The sequence below is a fragment of the Erinaceus europaeus genome, chromosome 1, assembly GCF_950295315.1.
Source record: "Erinaceus europaeus chromosome 1, mEriEur2.1, whole genome shotgun sequence".
Lineage (NCBI taxonomy): Eukaryota > Metazoa > Chordata > Mammalia > Eulipotyphla > Erinaceidae > Erinaceus > Erinaceus europaeus.
Genome location: NC_080162.1, coordinates 105,161,326 through 105,178,320, shown reverse-complemented (window position 1 = coordinate 105,178,320; position 16,995 = coordinate 105,161,326). Strand labels below are relative to the sequence as shown.

General features: G+C 41.8%; 1 protein-coding gene across 2 annotated transcripts in view; it reads right to left on the bottom strand.

Annotated features, from left to right (window-relative positions):
* LOC103126403 (cytochrome P450 2C9-like) overlaps positions 1-16,995 on the bottom strand; it is a 117,544-nt gene that overhangs the window by 56,221 nt on the left and 44,328 nt on the right. The window contains exons 8-9 of one of the 2 annotated variants that reach the window (XM_060192338.1): positions 12,148-12,289; positions 9,182-9,478 (exon numbers count right to left, since the gene is read on the bottom strand). In XM_060192338.1, coding sequence (XP_060048321.1) covers positions 9,297-9,478; positions 12,148-12,289 — 324 coding nt within the window. In that variant the 3' untranslated portion in view covers positions 9,182-9,296. Of the gene's footprint in view, positions 9,479-12,147; positions 12,290-16,995 lie in introns of those variants that run through there. The other variant, XM_060192345.1, reaches the window with a different exon arrangement.

The following is a 16,995-nucleotide window of genomic DNA, read 5'->3' as shown; positions in this document are numbered from 1 at the left end:
TCTTGGCACTGGAAAGGGTTAACCAGGCCCTCCGGGATATGCACCTTGTTTGATTCTCCCCCTCCTCTCCGGTAAACCTTCTAATCTTTAACTCCACCCCCACAGTAGTAGGGGCATTGTGGCAAGACCATGGGGTTCTCGATTGGCTTCACACACCAGTGGGTGGAGCTCCAAGACTCCTCACTGAGATAGACGTGTTAGCATTCATAGTTCGCCAAGGAAGAAATAGGTCTGTGCAGGTCTTAGGGAAAGAACCAGATTTAATTATTCTTCACTTTTCTCTCACAGATACAGAGTGGCTCATATGCCATCATTTCCACTTTGCCATAAGCTTCGTGGGGCTTCCAGAACAAATAGATAACCATTTTCCTTCTAATAAATTGATAGCTTCTTTACCTCTTTTGCCTCTACTAGTACCTACACTTTTCTCTCGAGATCCCATTCCCTCTGTTCCTACAGTCTTCACTGATGGTGGAAAAAAGGGAGCTGCTGCCCTTATATATTACCCAGACAAACAATCTCCTAAACCTCTCTTTACTGAGCTTCCTGAGAATTCCCCTCAGTACAAAGAACTTTATGCTGTTTTCCTTGCATTAAAAGCTGTACCAGAATCCTTCAACCTTTTTTCTGACAGTGTGTATACTGTTAACTTACTTCCATGGCTTGCTCATTCTTATGTGAGAACTGATGACAACCCACTTTCCCTTCTCTTGATTCAAATTGCCTCTATGCTCTGTTCTCGAACCCAACCACTATATATTCTACACCTTCGTTCCCACAGCCCTCTTCCTGGTTCCCTGTTTGAAGGGAATGCTGCATCTGACCGCCTTGCCTCCACAGGAACTCTCCTAGTCTCTGTCTCTGATCCTGCTGACTTTCATTCCCTAACCCATGTTAATCTTACAGGCCTTCAAGCTCGATTTCCTGATGTTCCTTTACCACAGTTGAAACATATCCTTGCTACATGCTCTTCCTGTGCAAGTCTCATAAAAACACCTGCTATTCAGACTCTTGGGGTTAACCCCAGAGGCTTAAAAGCTAATGCTCTTTGGCAAATCGATGACACCCACATACCAAACTTTGGCAAACAAAAATATGTGTTTGTCTCAATTGATACCTTTTCTAAATTTATGTGGGCTACAGCTCAGACAGGAGAAAGCTCTAAAAAGCTTATAAGCCATATGCTCTCCTGTTTTGCTGTGATGGGCTTACCTCTTCAACTGAAAACTGAAAATTGGTCTATGTTTACCAGCAAACAATTTAAAGATTTTTGTTCCCTCTGGAACATTACTCATACCACAGGCATTCCCTATAATCCACAGGGACAAGGCATTGTCGAGAGGGCCCATCAAACCCTTAAGGCTCAATTAAATAAAGATAAAGGAGGAATGTACCCCCCCAATATCCAGCTAGCAAAAGCCTTAACTACATTAAATTTCTTTAATATTTACAATAATTCGGACCTACCTCCTATTATTCTTCACTGGCAAACACCATCTACTCTTCCAGCTATTAAGGTCAAGTTGAAAGACCCACTCGATAAAATTTGGAAAGGGCCTGACCCTCTATTGACCATGCATGCATTTTCCCACATAATTACTCTAAACCTGTCTGGGTTCCTGCCTGCCATGTCCGACAATACCTTCATGATGGCACTGCTATGCCTGAAGAACAAGAAATACTACAAGAAGACTAGATGCAGGATACATCCCAGGATCCATAATATGACATGGCAGAATCTGAAAAATCTGGCTCACAGAGCCCTCTCTCCTACCCCTTCTCTGGACATCTTATATTATGACTGGCCAGTTGTGTTTTGTGAGTGAGTGTGTTGAATGACCAAAAATTTTTGTATGACCCATCTGCTCAGAGTACTCTAAATGTTAAAACCATTGTCACTAACATGTGTTAACTCTCTAAGTAACCTGAGTCTGTTTATAGTCCAAAGTAAAAATAGCTAAAAAATAAAAATATATATTTTAACCATAATTGGTCTGAAGATCCTGCTGTAGAAACTGCTATGAGAGGTAACATTAGATGACCTTCAAACAAAGTCATAAAGACATTTAAACCAATTATAATCATCGAGGTATCAATTATATTAAACCTCTAACTTGTTACAAGTTTTTTTTCACAAGTAAGTGATTACAGCTATCAAGCCTTCATATGAAGAATCATCTGTTCATATTTTTTCTTTTTTTAGTATTTATCTATTTGTTTTCCCTTTTGTTGCCCTTGTTGTTTAACATTGTTGTGGTTATTGATGTCATTGTTGGATAGGACAGAGAGAAATGGAGAGAGGAGGGGAAGACAGAGAGTGGGAGAGAAAGATAGACACCTGCAGACCTTCTTCACCACCTGTGAAGCGACTACCCTGCAGGTGGGGAGCTGGGGGCTCAAACCAGAATCTTTACGCCGGTCCTTGCACTTTGCACCACGTGCACTTAACCCGCTGTGCCACCGCCTGACTCCCGAATCATCTGTTCATATGGTAAGGTATTAAACTGTAAGAAGTTCCTCCATATTCAACCTATGTGAATTAACTACATTCACATATTCTTGTACATTTAATTGGTGTATCTTGTCTTGCCACCACTTTTGCCTACCTTTGTCAGCCAACAATTTAAAGATGTTTCCCTTTATAACATCACCCATACCACAGACATCCTTTACTACCCCCAAAGACAAATGGCTGTTCCCCTAGACATCACATCCACTGACTTCTTCCCTTAGACTGGAGATATGATCCCACCTCTTCATACCAATGGGTAAATTCCCCCTTCCGTACCTGGATACCCTCAGTTGTGGGATCCTTGCTTGTTTTACTTCTTCTGCTCACAGTAGGTCCTATAATTCTTAACAAGCTCATGGCCTTTTTGCAACAACAGATTGATGCCATAAAGATGCAACCTATACAAGCTCACTATCATAGGCTGGACATGGCAGAATATGGAGTTGCTGTGGAGGATTTGCCCCCCTCCATCAGAACGTCCACCATGTAGAGAGCTGGGTAGCCAATGACGGTTAAAAGGGAAACTAGCACTATCCAGACAGAGCACCTGGTACTACTGGGCAAAAATGACCAGGTGTTCCAATGACGGGTAAGACGGAAGGCTGATCCCAAACCTAAGACAGGCACAGTCCACCCTGCCACAAAATAAAGTCTGCCTAACATCAAAATATGCATCCTTATATATATATATATAAGAAAGGGGGACATGTGGGGAGCCACATGTGCCCTCAAAGTTGCTATTGGCATGGCCATAGAGTCTTTGTTATAAGATAAGTTCCTGGGAGTCAGGCAGTAGCACAGCAGGTTAAGCACACATGGTGCAAAGTGCAAGCACTGGCATAAAGATCCCGGTTCAGGCCCCTGGCTCCCCACCTGCAGGGGGTTTCTTCACAATTGGTGAAGCAGGTCTGCAGGTGTCTCTCTTTCTCTCCTTCTCACTGTCTTCCCCTCCTCTCTCCATTTCTCTCTGTCCTATCCAACAACCACAATATCAGTAACAACAACAATAATAATTACAACAATAAAACAACAAGGGCAACAAGGGCAACAAAAGGCAAAAGGCAATAAGTAAATAAATAAATAAATACTAAACACCTTAGAGTCTTTGTTAAAAGATAAGTCTTTGTTAAAAGATAAGTTATTTTTCCCCATGAATCACCCAGGACCTTCCAGATAACGGCTGATTACCATGACAAATAATAATAATAATAATAATAATAATAATAAATAGGAAAGATACATCCCCCAATACTCAGTTGGCTAAGGCACCAAACCTCTTTTTCTATAAAAAATTCAAATCAGATGCCCTGCTAACCACGAGAAGCAGATTGTTTGTGTTTCTTCCACAGGAATCCCGGAGGAAACCATCTGGACCCCTGCACACCCTGACATCACCCACTAGTTGGCACGACTACAGTGGAACACCCCCCCCCCGAAACCCTTGATATCACCTGACGCGATCTGAAGAACCTGATTCACAGACTCCAAGGACAGAACTTTTTTACTGCCTGTCTGCCTTTCCTGCTTCTGCTTTGTCTGTCACATTTTGGCAGTTCCAGCTCACTCTACAGAAAAGTGGAATTCCAGAGGCTGACCTTCCTCATGCAGCGTTTCACCCCCTGCCATTTCTCCCCCTAGTCGCCTACTTTGGACTGAGAATTCTATTGGACTTGCTGGTATACCCTTTGGACACTTTCAACAATTTTACAGCAGCTTCCTTCCCTTCACGTTGCTGGTTTTTCATAGACTGACCCTGAGTAGTTCATAGACTTTACAGACTGTTGCCTTGGCCATTAGATAAAAGGAAAGGGGAGATGCTGGGAAATTGTGCAGATGCAGTCACATCTGCCATGTTGACCCGTCAGTCTATTGCTAGTTCCCATGAGAGTTGGGACATTCTAGGAGCACCTGTTCCGCCATGTTGTGCCCTCAGGGCATTGTCTATTCCCCTGAAATGGCTGCAGTGCTCTGGTTGCTCCTCCCCCTTCCCATTCTCATGAGAGTTGTTATCCTACCCTGGAGTGCTGTGGTAACTTCTCCCCCTTCCCATTCTCGTGAGAGCTACTCCCATAAACTCCCTTCTTCTTCCACACCTCTCTCTCTCTTGCCGGTGCTTCACTTCGGTGTTTAGCCGCAGGAAAGGTTACTGTGTGAGGCGGCCATTTTCGCTACCTCCACGTGGCCCAACCTGCTTCTCTCGCACCCAACTCTGAGGTGCCAGTGCAAATAAAGATTTGTGTTTCCTCTTCACTCTGATCTCCTCTCTCTCTTCTCCGCGGCGCAGCCCGACACCAGGGCTTGTGAAACAACTCCCCTACAGGTGGGGAGCCAAGGGCCTGGAACCTCCACATGCGCTTAACCTGCTGCACTACTGCCCAGACCATTTTTTCTCTTTGTTTGTTTTGTTTCAATCTTTGTGGAAGGTATCTGAGCCATAAAGACTCACATTGAGAACTTCCTCTCTGAGGGTACCTTCTAGCTGGAAGACATTTAGTTGTAGAGGTAGGGAAGGGGGGGGTGGGGGGTATTTATTTCAAAGTCATACTTGGTCCATAGATCTATATTTTCCCCCTTTTGTTGTCCTTGTTGTTTATTCTTTATCATTGTCTTTATTATTATTGTTGTTATTGTTGTCATTGTTGTTGGATAGGACAGAGAGAAATGGAGGAGGGGAAGACAAAGAGGAGGAGAGAAAGATGGACACCTGCAGACCTGCTTCACCAATTGTGAAGCAATCCCCCTGCAGGTGGGGAGCCAGGAACTTGACCCGAGATCCTTACACAGATCCTTGTGCTTTGCACCATGTGCACTTAAACCGCTGCACTACCACCGGCCAACCATGGATCTATCTTCTACATCTCACAGTCTTTAGAGAAGTTATCACATTCATGCAGGGACTTTGCACTCACTAGTTCAAAGGTGACCAGGAATATATATTTAAATTTAAAAATTTAAATATATGTATATTAGTGACTTAATATTGATTTAAAAAATTATAAGATTACAGGGGTATATACTTCTACACCTTTCCCACCACCAGAGTTCTGTGTCCCCATACCCTCCATTGGAAACTGCATTCTCCCTAGATCACAGATATGGGCTGACTATTACTTTATAACTATATATTCACCCATATTCTCTATAGTCCTGCCTTCTCTTCCTTTCTTCTTTTCTTTCTTTTTCTATTTTTCTAAGTAGGGATTTAATTTTCTTGTATTTCTTCATCATTGTATCACTGGAGTTAATTTCCTACCTCTGCTTATGAATAGCACTGCAATGAACATAGATGTCCAAATCTTTTCAAATTAAAATGAGATTTATGCAACCTATCTTAGCTCTGTTTTCTTTCAGTAGTCTGAGAAATGTTCAAACTGTTTGAATATGGGGCTGGAACATTTTACTTTCCCACCAACAATGTGCAAAAGTTCTTTACAAAAGTGTTTACTGGTACGTTTGTTTTCTGAGAGACCTTCATCAGAGACACAGAACTCTCTGAAGATCGTGGCAAAGAGACAGAGCAACTGCAAGAAGTTGCCAGGTCAGTGCTTAACCAACTCACACTCTTCTCTGAAGTTCAGAGTCTGGCTTCCTTATTTCCCACTTAGCTGGGAGAAAGTTCAGTCACAAAATGATCAGTAAGTACCAAATTTAAATTGCACTTGCAAAGTAGTATATATAGCTAACACTTTGAAGACAACAAGTATTCCATATATATATATATATCAAAGTGTGGATGGAGTTGCCCAGGAGGTAACACAAGTGGATAGAAGCTATGGACTCACAAGCATGAACTCCCAAGTTCAATCCTTGCTATCACATATACCAGAGTGACGCTCTGGCTCTCTCAATCTCTCTTTCTTATGAATACAATATTTAATTTTTATTTTATTTCTATTTATTTAGGCTAGAGACAGAGAGAAGTTGAAAGGAAAGTGGGAGATTGAGAACAAGAAAGAGCAGGGCCAGGTGGTAGCACACCTGGATGAGCATACGTGTTACAGTGCACAAGGACCCAGGTTCAAGCCCCCAATCCTTACCTGCAGGGGGAAGGTTTCACAAGTGGTGAAGCAGTGCTGCAGGTGTCTCTCTCTCTCTTTTGAATTTTTTTGTTATCTCTATTTATTGGACAGAGACAGCCAGAAATCGAGAGGAAAAGAGCAATAGGGAGGGAGAGAGACAGGGCAACACCTGCAATACTGTTGCACCACTCACAAAGCTGTCCTCTAAAGGTGGGGGCCAGGGGCTGGAATCTGGGTCCATGAACATTGTAACACATGCACTCAACCAGATGCACCACCACTCAGCCCCTCTCTCACTCTCTCTATCATCCCCTTCCCTCTTGATTTCTGGCTGTCTCTATCCAATAAATACATAATGATAATACTAAAAAAAATTTTTTTAAGAGAGAGACCTGCAGTCCTGCTTCACCACTTGTAAAGCTTTCCCCATCCAGGTGGGAACCTGGGTCCATGCACACTAACATGCACACTCTACTGTAGGGGCCACTACCAGGTCCCCAAAATATTTTTTTTTAATATCTGTCAACACACCTCATCCACCTACATGATATTAAAATATAAATTAGAAGTAAATAGTTAATAACAATGGAAAATTAATAACAATGGAAAGGTAGTTAATAACAATTGAAAGAGGTAATAACAATGGAAAGAGGTAATTGAAAAGACTAGAAGTTTCCATATATGCACTTACCATTCTTTTTGTACATGCTTTATTTGTATACATTATCATAATTGGTGTTGGTTAATATTAATTGTATAATTATAATACAAATAAAACCCACCAATGTTTTTGAAAAGCCATGAGTAAATGAGCACATGGTCATTTTAATTCAGGATATGAGGATACACTTGTTTTGAGGCACTTTGGAATACCTTTCCTTTTTAAAATGGCCTTAGACATCTTGCTCATTTCAAGTCTTTGAGGTATCCTGATAAGAGACGAATGGCCCTTCAGTCTGGTGTATTGCACGAAAGTAAAAGACTCTGGGTTAGTTGTATGTGTGTTGGGGGGGGGGGGTGTTTCAGGTCCTAGAACATGATGACAGAGGACCAAGTGGGGGATTATATTATTATGTGAAAACTGGGAAATGTTATGCATGTACAAACTATCGTATTTACTATTGAATGTAAAACTAATTCCCCTATAAAGAAATTTTTTAAAAAGGGGGGGGAGTCGGGCGGTAGCGCAGTGGGTTAAGCACAGGTGGCGCAAAGCGCAAGGATCCAGGTTCCAGCCCCCGGCTCCCCACCTGCAGGGAAGTCGCTTCACAGGCGGTGAAGCAGGTCTGCAGGTGTCTATCTTTCTCTCCCCCCTCTGTCTTCCCCTCCTCTCTCCATTTCTCTCTGTTCTATCCAATAACAACCACATCAATAACAACAACAATAATAACTACAGCAACAATAAAAAAAAAGGCAACAAGGGCAAAAAAAGGGAAAATAAATAAATAAATAAAATTTAAAAAAAAAGATTTAGAGTAGTCCATTCTGATGGAAACGTCTTTCACATCTTTTTCCAAACACCATCCTCAGCTGCAACCACTGTTTGGGATTCTATTAGTGGCACTGCAGATTATGTTTACCTACCCTAGAACTTGAAGAAATACATATTTGCATCTGTTAATCACTGATGTCAATAGTTTCTCTTGAACGGTTTCTCTCACTTCTAACCCCAAACCTCAAAGAGTTAATCTAGGTGACACACAGGCAAGAGAGCTTTTTGATCGCATTCTCTTTGTCCTTCCCTGTGCTCAACTTCATGATAACCAACAAGACCTACTTTTTGTTATCTTCTTCATTTCTTACCTGCATCACGCGCAAAGGATGGGAAGTCTGACAACTGAGTCGCCAAATTGTGATTTTTATTTAAAACATGCAGAGAGAAGAAATTATTTGTGTTGGTCATATACTGATCATTTTGCTCTATGTCACACTGACTACATGGAACTATAGACCAGGAGATTATTTTAACAAGCATGATGCCCAAGATAAGTGTTGCCAAGTATGGAGGAGAGCAGATACATTCCAACAGTGAAACCCTAGCGCTCCTTTAATGGTGAGTAGGTCTTCCTGTGTCTTCAGTGAATGGTTTTGGGGGCCCTAATTGGGGAGTCCTGAGATTCCCAAACAGACATGATGGGCCTAGACCTCAAATAAATCCCTCTCTCCATTGTTACCAGTCATTTCTATCAGGAACAACAAAATAGACCCCTTTCTGGGCCCCCATAGGACCATTCCCTTAACATGGATCAACAATGGTAGAGAATGTTCCAACCCTCCAAAGGGAGGATGGACAACATACTCTATCTGTGCTACACCTGAGGACGATGGGTTGATATTGGGGCAGCTTGGAATGTTCCTACACACGACCACAGAATGTGAGCTCAGATCTACAGGGATGCAGAGATCACATAGGCTCCTAAGCTGAATATGGGCCTCAGATCACATCAAATCGACGGGGTTTACAGTCAACAATATTTATACCCTTTCCCCATATTAGGGAGCTACTCTCTTCCCTGATCCAGTTTTCTGGTCCTTTTTCCAACCATGACATCATCTCCCCAGACAATAACTTGGATCCACTGGCATATCAGATTTCAGGCTCAGAGGAAAAAAGAAAAAGAAAAAAGTGAGAAAGAGAATGGTTTTGTGGTAGGAGGAGAGGCCAGAGAATGCAATGACAAAAAATAGGGATAGAAAGAAGGAGGTGAAAAGAATTTATACTTGAGGAGGCATTGTAGAGCAAAATCTGGGTAGTCTATCTTTCTTCACACAGGTATAAAACAAAGCTGGTAAGGTGGTGGTATAGAAGCAAGTCCATTGGCAACTGAGGTGGTGTCGATACCTTCAGGGTCCATCACAGGTTTCAGGTTAAAATTCTGCAAAATGGTGGTTAGGAATAAAAACAATTCCATGCGGGCTAAGGTTTCTCCCACACATGACCGTTTTCCTGAAAATAGCAAACACAGATAATAGAGACACTTCAAACAATTTCTGTCAGAAAGTGTGTAGTAACTATCTTACAGTAAGAGTGAATGGAAGGTAGGATACTTTGTGGTCAATGAACAAACAATGTGGGAGCCAGGCAGTAGCACACCTGGTTAAGTGTACACATTACAGTGTGCAAGGACCCAGGTTCAATCCCCTGGTCGCCACCTGCAGGAGAAAAACTTCACAAGTGGTGAAGTAGGGTTGCAGGTTTCTCTCTGTTTCTCTCTCTCTCTAGCTTCCCCTCCCCTCTCAATTTCTCTCAGTCTCTATCTAATAAATATTTAAAACGAGAAAGAAATCTTATTTTAAAAAAAATACATGCTGCTCAACTAACATCTTAGTAGGTTCTCTTTCAATGATTATTTATTATCAGCATGGTTAAGCACTTCTTTTTTAAAAAATAAAAGCATTTCTCTTTTTTATTGGATATAACAATAGCCAGAAATTAAGGGGAGGACGGGTAGTAAAGAGGGAAAGAGACAGAGAGACACCTACAATACTGCTTACTTGCAAAGCTTTCCCCCCTTACAAGTGGGGAGTGGGGGCTTGTGCACTGTAACGTGTGTACTCAAGCAGGGGCACCACTGCCCAGGTCCAGCACTTCTTTAAATATTCTCACATAATAACTGCTCCTTTGACAATAAAGTTTCCATCCATAATTTATTAGGAACAAAAACATGTTGGTTGTACTTCATTTTACTAATGTAATGTTCCATCATGACCTTTCTATTAACTCTTCACATCTTTGTTCTATGTTCCATGTCTACCAACTCTGCTACAAACTCCAACCCATCATGGAAAATACTCTTATACCACACTGTTTCTTTGGCTGAGAGAAAATGACTTTGTATTTTTAGGACATTGTTAAAAAGTCATTTCAGAGGATAGGTGGTGGCGCACCTTGTTAAGCACACACATTACAGTGTGCAAGGACCTGGATTCAAGCCCCTGGTCCCCACCTGCAGGGGGAAAGCTTCACGAGTGGTGAAGCAGGGCTGCAGGTGTCTCTCTGTCTCTCTCCCTCAGCCCCTCTCAATTTCTCTCTGTCTCTATCCAATAATAAATAAATCAATAAATAATATTTTTAAAAATCATTTCAGAATATATATGGCCCTAGCTCTGATCAATGGGGTAAACAGTCAATAGTATTTCTATACTGTCCTCATATTTGGGAGCTACTCTCTGCCCTAAGCCAGGTTTCTAGCCTTATTCTCAACTCTGACACCATCTCCCTACACAATATTTTCGGTCCACCTAAATGTTAGCTATCAGGCTCTGGAAAAAATTACTAAAGTCGTCGGCCCCTTGGAACATAACTAAAATAGGCTTCCTAGCTTCTTCCCACCCAAAGACTCCTAATCTTCTTTCTACCCATCCTAATCTGCTCTATTCCTACCTTTGGGTTCTTGTTTATTAAACAATTCGTCCTGCTTTATATCTTACTGCCTTTTAGCCACCAAGTTGCAGGTACTACAATGACATCATCCTGACTTCCCTCGCAGATGACCTCACCAATGTGTCCTGGAACCCCACCACTCCAGAGCCCTACCCTACCAGGGGAAGATAGAAAAAGGCTGGGAGTATGGATCAAAACCTGCCAAAGCCCATGTCCAGCAGAGAAGCAATTATAAAAGCTAGACCTTCCACTTTCTATAGTCCATAAAGAATTTTGGTCCAGGGACCAGGTGGTGATGCATCTGGTTGAGTGCATGTATTACAATGTGCAAGGACCTGGGTTCAAGCCCCTGGTCTTCACCTGCATGAGGAAAGCATCAAAAGTGGTGATGCAGGGCTACAGGTGTCTCTCTGTCTCTCTCCCTCTCTACCTCCCCCTTCCTCTTGATTTCTGGATATCTCTATCAAATAAATAAAGATAATTAAAAAAATTTTTTTCTTGGTCCATACTCCCAGAGGAATAAAAAATAGTGAAGCTTCCAATGAAGGGAATGGGACACAGAACTCTGGTGGTGGGAACTGTATGGAATTGTACCCCTATTACTTACAATTTTGTTAATCACTATTAAATCGCTAATAAAATTTTTCTAAAAATCATTTCAGAATTTTGATGTATTGGATAACCTCTCCAAATATCCAGCAATCTGAGACAATAACAAAGAGGGGGTCATAAGGAGGGGAAAAGCATGGTCACAGGGTTAATAAGGAGAAACGAGGGAGTCGGGCGGTAGCGCAGCAGGTTAAGTGCACATGGCACAAAGCCCAAGGACCGGTGTAAGGATCCTGGTTTGAGCCCCCAGCTCCCCACCTGCAGGGGAGCCGCTTCACAAGTGGTGAAGCAGGTCTACAGGTGCCTCTTTCTCTCCCCCTCTGTCTTGCCCTCCTTTCTCCATTTCTCTCTGTCCTATCCAACAATGACGATATCAATAACTACAACAATAAAACAACAAAGGCAACAAAATGGAATTAATAAATATTTTTAAAATGTTCAAAAAATATAAGGAGAAACACATGGGCATTGAGTTATTGTTCTAAATAATGATCAAGAGCAATCCTGTCAGCTCCAGAGTAGGTACTATGTGAGTTTCAAATACTCCTAAAAATATATCTTGTCGGAAAAAGGGGAAAGGGGGGGGGATATCTTGTCACCTGAAGGACCAAAGGAAACTCTACCTGCCGAAAAAGCCATGAAGTGGTCACTCTTCTTAAAATTGCCATTGTCATCCAGGAAGTGATTAGGATCAAACATCTTTGGATTGGGGAATTCTTTGTCATCATGTAGCACAGATGTCAGTGAAGTTAGTATGGTTGTGTCCTGGAATAACAAAGATAAACTGAATTATGAAGAAGTTGTAAAGGTAGAAGACATGCTGCTAATGATTTATGCCAATTTTATGATGTCTCAGTGAGTAATCCCAGTTCCAAAGAAGGAAAGTGACTATTTGAATTATATATATATATATATATTTTTTTTTTTTCTCTTTTGTTGTCCTTGTTGCTGTAGTTGTTGTTATAGATGTTGTTGTTGGATAGGACAGAGAGGGGATGGAATACGGAGTTCTGATGGTGGAAATTGTGTGGAGTTGTACCCATCTTATCCTATGGTTTTGTCAATGTTTTCTTTTTATAAATAAAAAAATTAGTGGCCCGGGAGGTGGCACAGTGGATTAGGCATTGGACTCTCAAGCATGAGGTCCTTAGTTCAATCCCCAGCAGCACATGTACCAGAGTGATGTCTGGTTCTTTCTCTCTCTCTCTCCTATCATTTCTCATGAATTAATAAATAATTTTTTAATTTATTAAAAAAAAGATGAGACTAGGACTACTTTGGGGACTCACCAAGTCACTGGTGAGTGAAAACGCGTGTGGCTCATGGACAGAAAGGGGCCCAGGGAGAGATTCCTGGGGCTAAAGCCTGTATCTACTCCTGAGCAGCTGGTAATAGTCTGGCAGCTGAGGAGCCACCTCCAGTCTGTTTTACCTATAAAAAGACTGCTAGCTATCTCCAAAATGGAGAACCCCAAATCTTCATCTGCACTATTCGAGCCTTTAGGTTCATGATCAGGCAACAGTTTGTTTGGCTTTATATGTTAAAATCTTCTTTAAGCCACCAGGTTCCAGATGTTAACATGATGCAGACGATCCCACCAATGCATCCTGGAGCCCTGCTTCCCCAGAGCCCCACCCCAGTAGGGAAAGAGAAAGGTAGACTGGGAGTATGGATCTACCAGTCAACGCCCATGTTCAGCGGGGAAGCAGTTACAGAAGCCAGACCTTCCACCTTCTGCACCCCACAATGACCCTGGGTCCATGCTCCCAGAGGGATAGAGAATAAGGAAGCTAAGTCTCTAATTGTCAGAGAAATGCAAATAAAGACAACAATGAGATACCACTTCACTCCTGTGAGAATGTCATACATCAGAAAAGGTAACAGCAGCAAATGCTGGAGAGGGTGTGGGGTCAAACGAACCCTCCTACACTGCTGGTGGGAATGTCAGTTGGTCCAACCTCTGTGGAGAACAGTCTGGAGAACTCTCAGAAGGCTAGAAATGGACCTACCCTATGACCCTGCCATTCCTCTCCTGGGGATATATCCTAAGGAACCCAACACATCCATCCAAAAAGATCTGTGTATACATATGTTCTTGGCAGCACAATTTGTAATAGCCAAAACCTGGAAGCAACCCAGGTGTCCAACAACAGACGAGTGGCTGAGCAAGTTGTGGTAAATATATACAGTGGAATACTACTCAGCTATAAAAAAAAATGGTGACTTCACCATTTTCACCTGATCTTGGATGGACCTTGAAAAATTCATGTTAGGAGTCAGGCGGTAATGCAGCAGGTTAAGCGCAGGTGGTGCAAAGCGCAAGGACTGGTGGAAGGATCCCGGTTCAAGCCCCCTGCTCCCCACCTGCAGGGTAGTCGCTTCACAGGCAGTGAAACAAGTCTGCAGGTATCTCTCTTTCTCTCCTCCCCCCTCTGTCTTCCCTTCCTCTCTCCATTTCTCTCTGTCCTATCCAACAACGATGACATCAATAACAACAGCAACAATAAAACAAGGGCAACAAAAGGGAATAAATAAATAAATATTAAAAAGAAAAATTCATGTTAAGTGAAATAAGTCAGAAACAGAAGGATTAATATGGGATGATCTCACTCTCAGGCAGAAGTTGAAAAACAAGATCAGAAAAGAAAACACAAGTAGAACCTGAATTGGAATTGGCGCATTGCACCAAAGTAAAAGACTCTGGGGTGGGTGGGTGGGGAGAATGCAGATCCAAGAAGGATGACAGAGGACCTAGTGGGGGTTGTATTGTTATATGGAAAACTGAGAAATGTTATGCATGTACAAACTATTGTATTTACTGTCAAATGTAAAACATTAATTCCCCAATAAAGAAATTTAAAAAAAGAATAGGGAAAATATCAGGGGATGGGATGGGATATGGAGTTATGGTGGTGGGAATTGTGTGGAATTGTACACACCTTATCCTATGGTTTTTGTCAGTGTTTCCTTTTTATAAATAAAAATTAAAAGAAAAAGAATAGGAAAGCTATCAAGGGAGGGAATGGGATATATCCAGTGGCGGGAATTGTGTGGAATTGTACCCTTATCCTATGGTCTTGTCAGTTTTTTAATTTTATAAATAAAAACTTAAAAAAGACTGCTTAAGGGAGGAGAGGACTCTTCTCAGACTCACCAAATGCCACTGTGAGTCTCCATTGCTACTGCTCCTCTGAGGCTGGAACAGCAGTGCGGAGGCCTTGTGCTGACATCTAGGGCAGAGAACTGACTGGGAAACTCAGGAGAAGATCTACACCCCAAGAGATCTAGAGCTGGGGCTGTATAGTGGGAGCCTTTCCACATTGTTCTCCTGATGAGAACATGGTGAATAATTGCCTCAGAACCCACAGACTATAAGTGAGACTTGTCTGGAAAGTCACAGGGTCAAGTAGTGCTGCCTGGCTTGGTTCTGGTTGCTTGTAGAGAAGCTGAATTGAGCCCAAGGCTTTGGATCCTTGGGGTGTGAGAGTCTCTTTGTATAACCACTGTGCTATCGCTTCCCCACCCTGTTTTATCTCTTGGTCAGGAGTGAGTGATTAGGCTAAAAAGAACCTACTTATAGGTAAAAAGCCCTCAGGCTTTTTTAAAACTTTTTTTTTTTTTTTTTTTTTTTTTTTACTTTTCTACTCAGTTTCAAATATGTAAACTGGCAGTAGCGCAGAAGGTTAAGAGCATGTGGCGCAAAGCACAAGGACCAGCATAAGGATCCCGGTTCGCCCGCCCCCACTCCACACCTGCAGGGGAGTCACTTTACAGGTGGTGAAGCAGGTCTTCAGGTGTCTATCTTTCTCTCCCCCTCTCTGTCTTTCCCTCCTCTCTCCATTTCTCTCTGTCCTATCCAACAACAATGACATCAATAACAACAATAATAATAACTACGCCAATAAAACAAGGGTAACAAAAGGGAATAAATAAATACTAAAAAAAAAACTAATATGTAAACTGACTGAATTCTGACACTGGGCTTAATTTTTTTTTAATAATAAAATAAAAATGGGGTGGGGGAAAAGGGGAAAGCAACAACCCATTGTTGAATATTTCTATATTGGAATGTCCCCAGAAGAAAGAATTATCAGTCTTAGACATGACATGGTGATGGAGGAGATAAGCAATTCCATTCTGATTCCTACTGCATTATTTCTCATTTTGCAATAAATAGGAAGGAAAGAGTTTGATTATTATTCTCAGCTGCAAAATAAAGAAAAAAAGTTTTAAAATCTTTGAAAATTACACACATATGTAGGTGAGGCTGTACTCCTAAAATATTGTAATATTGTCAACAATGAGAAATCAATTTTTTAAATTACATACTCTAGGGAGTTGGGTGATAGTGCAGCGAGTTAAGTGCAGGTGGTGCAAAGCGCAAGGACCGGCGGAAGGATCCTGGTTCCCAGCTCCCCATCTGCAAGGGAGTCTCGCTTCACAGGCGGTGAAGCAGGTCTGCAGATGTCTTTTCTCTCCCCCTCTCTGCCTTTCCCTCCTTTCTCCATTCCTTTCTATCCTATCCAACAATAACATCAATAACAACAGGAACAACAAAAAGAATAAATAATATTAAAAAAGAAATAAAGTGATCCGGGAGGTGGCGCAGTGGATAAAGCATCAGACTCTCAAGCATGAAGTCTTGAGTTCAATCCCCGGCAGCACATGTACCAGAGGGATGTCTGGTTCTTTCTCTCTCTCCTCTATCTTTCTCATTAATAAATAAATAAAGTCTTAAAAATAAATAAATAAATTTAAAATAAAAAAATTACATACTCTAGAAAAATTAATAAATAAATGTCACCTAGGTGTGTGGTCAATCCATTGATCTAATGTTACTGAAACAAAAATCTCATCATTTGTTTTAGGAAATTGGCAAACTGATACTAAAATTCAATTGAAAATGTAATCAGCTAAAGATTGATAGAGAGTTGGGTGGTGGCGCAGCAGGTTAAGCGCAGGTGGCACAAAGAGCAAGAACCAGCGTAAGGATCCCAGTTCGAGCCCCCGGCTCCCCACCTGCAGGGGGGTCACTTCACAGGCGGTGAAACAAGTCTGCAGGTGTCTGTCTTTCTCTCACCCTCTCTGTCTTCCCCTTCTCTCTCCATTTCTCTCTGTCCTATACAACAACTACACAACAATAGTAACTACTGTTAGAAGGTAAAAATATTGTTCCAGAAATAAAAGAGTTTAAAAGTAAAAATTAGAGAAAATGGGCCCCTGGAGGGGGGCCAGTAAGCCATTTGTTTGACAAAAATCAGTTGAGGAAACATTTCCTGCTGACCAGGCAGAAGGGGAGATAACCAAATGGTCACAACCCCTACCCTGCTTCCTCCTGCTGTTGCTTGGGAAAAGAAATTTTTTTACTCCTAATAAAGCTGACATGCCACTTGTCACGTAGAACCCTTGTCCTGAGCCCTATTTAAGCCCAGTAGAAATTGTAATCAGGGTTGAGCACCCAATACAGCTGT